Source organism: Uloborus diversus, chromosome 9, assembly GCF_026930045.1.
Source record: "Uloborus diversus isolate 005 chromosome 9, Udiv.v.3.1, whole genome shotgun sequence".
NCBI lineage: Eukaryota > Metazoa > Arthropoda > Arachnida > Araneae > Uloboridae > Uloborus > Uloborus diversus.
In genome coordinates, this window is record NC_072739.1 from 132,745,959 (window position 1) to 132,750,617 (window position 4,659).

At 37.3% G+C, this 4,659-nt stretch overlaps 1 protein-coding gene across 1 annotated transcript; it reads right to left on the bottom strand.

The window, feature by feature from the left end:
- Positions 1-200: 200 nt before the first annotated feature.
- LOC129230502 (speckle-type POZ protein-like A) lies at positions 201-782 on the bottom strand. Its single transcript, XM_054864904.1, has one exon. It carries the CDS (start codon positions 780-782, stop codon positions 201-203), a length of 582 nt encoding a protein of 193 aa, XP_054720879.1.
- Positions 783-4,659: the final 3,877 nt, after the last annotated feature.

Below are 4,659 nucleotides of genomic sequence, written 5' to 3' on the forward strand. Positions count from 1 at the left end.
AAGAAGGAAATAGCGCAGTATAAGCAACATCACAAATTTCTTAATATTTCAATGCAGGACTGCCAAAAGAAAAGATTCTCTATCTCTTATTAAGGAAATGTTTAATTCGTTGTTATTATTAAGGGAACAACAAAAAATTTTAATGAGTCGAAAAAATCTTTTGCAATAGTTATGCGAGTTCTACCGAAGACTTTTTAGATTTAAGCATCAGCATTATCATCGCTTTCATCCAATACTACACTTTCTAACATTTCGGAATACAGGTCCGGGTTTTCCTTTGCAAATTTTCTCCATTTCTGGGTTTTCAAGACCTTCTTCAGATTTTCCTTCAGTACACGCTTAGCAGTCTGTTCAAGCTCCTCATCAGAGTGCAGATAAGCCAAAATAGCAACATCACAAATACTTTCTACATTGATCGTTTTTAAAATGACAGCCTTGCAACTCTCCTTCAGTTTTGGGATGTCATATCTGTCGGAGGCGGAGTAGAGATCAATGGCTCGATCAGTTGTCAGTGGGCCAGTAGTGCCCGTGTAAATATACCGGAGCATGACCTTAACGGTAGACGCTTTCATATCCGACATATCCACGACGTTTTCCTTGCTTTCTTTCATGTCGGAGCTGAACATTTGTGCGAACACTTTGGAACGACTCATCAGGATGATTTTGTGGGCCAGGAATTCATCGGTACCGGCTTTAAGTGTCACGTCGGCGAAACAAGGATTGTTGAAAGCTATCTCGAGGTTTACGGATGAAGAAACCAACCCTTGATTTACAGACTGCATTGTCACATCATTTTCAAGCACTGAAAAGAAAATACATTAATTAGTAAACTTATCAAAAAATCAGATGACGAGTTGTACATCGTTGGCAAAAACTGCATCTGTATGCCTAATTTCATGTTTCTAGGCCTTACTCATAGCTAGATAATGTAGACAAACGCCGCGCCGTGCGCTGATATACACTGGTTATCATAAATTAAGGAAAGATCACAAAAATGACGATTACTCAAAAAGTTACATGTAAATTTTTATGAAACTTACCCACAATATGTAACACATAGTAAGATATGAAATAACATAAAAAGAAAGTATCAGACAATTATGGCAGAATAGAAATTAACACATCCCTAAAATGAACAAATCGAAAGTGTCAATTTGCTACAGGAAAAGTATCTTTAATATGGAATATGTTCCTCTCTAGAAGCAATACAGCACATACAGCGATGCGTGATGCTGTCAAATATGCGGTCTATGAGTTCCACAGGAAGCGGGAGCTCTTGCTCTTCCAAAGCAGTATCAAGCGCGGCAAGGGTCTGAGGGGGAGGGTTGTGAGCAGCTCGACGTCTCCCTAAAGCATCCCAAACGTGCTCGATAGAATTCAAGTCCGGGGACCGAGCTGGCCACTCTATGCAGAGAATTTCAGACTGTCGAAGATAATCATCTGCGTTGAGAGCTCTGTGTGGTCGTGCGATATCGACCTGTAACAGGAAAGCATTACCTATTGGCCCGGCATATGGGCTCACATAAGCTTCGAGGCTGTCATCTCTAACCTGAGCATTCAAGGTTTCCCTTGAAAGACAAGCAGGTCCAGGGGCGGACAGGCCAGGTCGGCTAGTCAAGGATCCCCGACTGGGCCAACCGCCGAGTAGGCCACTTTCAACATTTTTTTTTTAATTGAACTTAATACATTTAAATTCACACCCAACATTTTTTAAAAGGCCATAAAATAAAATAAATAAATAAATAAAATGTAATTTGTTTTCTCTATGTGAAAAAAAGCGTTTGTAAACAGGTTTCTTCTTTTTCCATCCTTAGAAAAGGACCAAAGTAAATAGCCCAAGTCTACACGTCCGAATGCTTTTCTCTCTAGTTTTTAGAGCTTTGGGGACCATGGCTCCCACTTTGAGGAAACGGGAGGGGGCAGAGAAATTGGGGTCCAACGCGGTCTGAAAAAGGGCCCGGGACGAAAAAAGAGGGTTAAAAACTTATAACCCTAGTAGCAGAGAAATATAGAACGCGTAGGACTGACATAGATCCACGTTTTGAATCCCGATTGATAACGGATACAGTTTTTAAAATATAGAACTATGTCGAAGTATATTTTTTTCACTGGCTCTATATAAAAAGTGGTTTTTACTTCTTGTTTCGATTTTTTAAAAATAGTTAACCATAATTAAAAGCGTTTATTTCGTAATTTTCTTATAAATATGTAATTTAGGAGAAAAATAGAAAAATCGAAAAAAGACGTTTAATGTCGAAAGAAAATATTGTGACACCGACATACTTTGACGTCAATCTATAAAAAAATCCCTATATGGTTTTCTAAACATAGATCTGTGCCAAAATATGTTTTTATTTCGACATTTTTTAAAAATTTCATATTTAAGCTGTTTGAAATCAAATGAGGAAAATAATAAACTTTTGCTTTGGTATATTTTCATTGGCAGATTATTAAAAAAAAAAAAAAAAAACTTTGAAGCTGCAGATATCGAAACAATATTTAAAACACATACCTCGAAGTTTTTACTGCTTATTTTTATGTTTGAAATCAATGTGTCATTTTATTATACGAAAATATAGCGATATTCTTATTTGTATAGAAATCAGTAGTAAGATAGAAAAATTGCAAACATCGAAAAACGTAATTTCACCAATTTCGACGTGAATCTGTATAGATTTAACCAAGACCAATTCCGGAACCGAATGTCACGTGATCATGATGACGCTACTTCCATTTTGTATTTTAGTACAGTAAAAATAGGGGTCGGACCCAAACATCCAAAAAAAAAAAAAGCAAAACCTGGTGCAAATTGTTTATTACCCTCCCAATAAGAACAGGTAAAAAGTCCCACCCCATTGTGCGTCGGGTTTTGGAATGGGGGGCAACTAAAAATTGCTGTTCTGGGTATTTTTCCAGAATTTTTTGAGTAAATTTAAAGTGAGAATATTATGTTATACTAAATTTAAAAGCATGAAATTAAAGGTGTTTGACCCCTAAAAGGGATGACATAACCCACCAATGTTACAGAGCCCCCCTATCCCCGAAAAACGAAGCAGTAGCCCCGAAATCCCCTCCATACATTTACTATGGAAACATTATTTTATGCTAAAAAAATTGTTAGAAATCAAGTGTGTCCATCCTCCAAGAGCGATGGCGCACCTCCTCTCAAAGCTACAGCACCCCCCCCCCCTCTGCCAAATAAAATAAATCCTCAACCCCCACCCCCACCTTTTATTTCAAATAGAGTTATTATTTCATGCAAATCCAAAATGCATTAAATCAGGACTGTCCAAACCATAAGAACAGTAGCTCACGTCCCAAAACGAAATTATATACTACAAATATTATCCTTTCCCCTCCCACCCCCTCTGATGGTGCACATTTGATTAAATGGCCAGAAAAATAACGCTGAACTGTTTTTTGCTTTCAAATGATTTCTCCTAAGCTTGTAACAAAAAGTCTTCGTTATGAAGATGTTTTTTGGAATCTAGATCCTCAGCAAAATCGTTATTGTTGCAGCTATGTCTAACACAGTTTGTGAATATAATTGAGCACTTCAGTTCACTTTCAGATTTTTCAAACATTCACTATATCCGATGAACTCCTCAGAGCAAGCACAAGATTTGAGACGCAGAAAGTCTTCTAGAGCAGAAGGTTTGACTGTTGTAATTGGACGCAGATTATATTTCTGTGGTTCTTTCTTTGCACACATCAAAAATGACACTAGCTTTCCCATACTTACAAATTAACTATACAGTGCATTGCTGGCATATTTCCTTGAAGTTTACAGATCATTACCAAAAATATGATCAAGCAGGTATCTTCCATCTATTACATATGAGGCAGTGAGAAGCAAAGGGATGCAAGTGGCAAAATTAAAAATTTGGAGATAACCAGTACAAATGGTTGGTGAACTTCTCCTCTATCTTGAGGCAAGAAATGGTACTAGTAGACCTGGTAATTGCTTCTATACAGCATGATTTAGAAAAGAAAATCAATGAAAGCCTACCTAGGATCTTTAAACGCGTATTATTCAAAACTTGAAAAGGTCCACTTACATCCCTTTGCTTCTCACTGCCTCATATATGACACCAGCTGTTCGTTCTGTGATGTTGGATGAACCTTTTGCTTCAGATAATAGTACTTTAGCGATACAGGATTTCTTTCCTTCTGAAACCAGATTCATCGAATACTGATGGAGGTTCAGCGCATAACTCATACCAGAAGTTTTTAGCAATTTGTTATTCCATCTTTACTGTTCATACCATTCGATGTAAAAGATGGTTTGGGCTTACACATCTTTACAGATAGTAACTACTCTCGTAACAGAAGCTAAAGACATAACTGCTTACATCCTTTACAAAGAAATGCCACAAAATTGTTTGCCTTCAATATCCTTTGATGTTACTGCCCGAATGTTAAAGGTCTCATCGCAACTTATCTTATCATCAGCGAGAAATACCACTACCAACCTGAGAGGGAAGAAACTTCTGGGAGCTTTAGAAACGAATTGTGATTTCCAAACTGAGAGACAAAAAGGTGTAAATATTTAGCATTCTATTGTTGTATCGCTCATTGCTCTCATCAAGACTTTTTCTATCGTTGAATCACTACAGGTTCTAGACCACCTGAATTTGTCACTGCGTTAGATTGTTGGAT

Coding starts and splice junctions, on each gene's coding strand:
- LOC129230502 (XM_054864904.1), bottom strand. CDS start 782: ATGCAGTCTGTAAATCAAGGGTTGGTTTCTTCATCCGTAAACCTCGAG.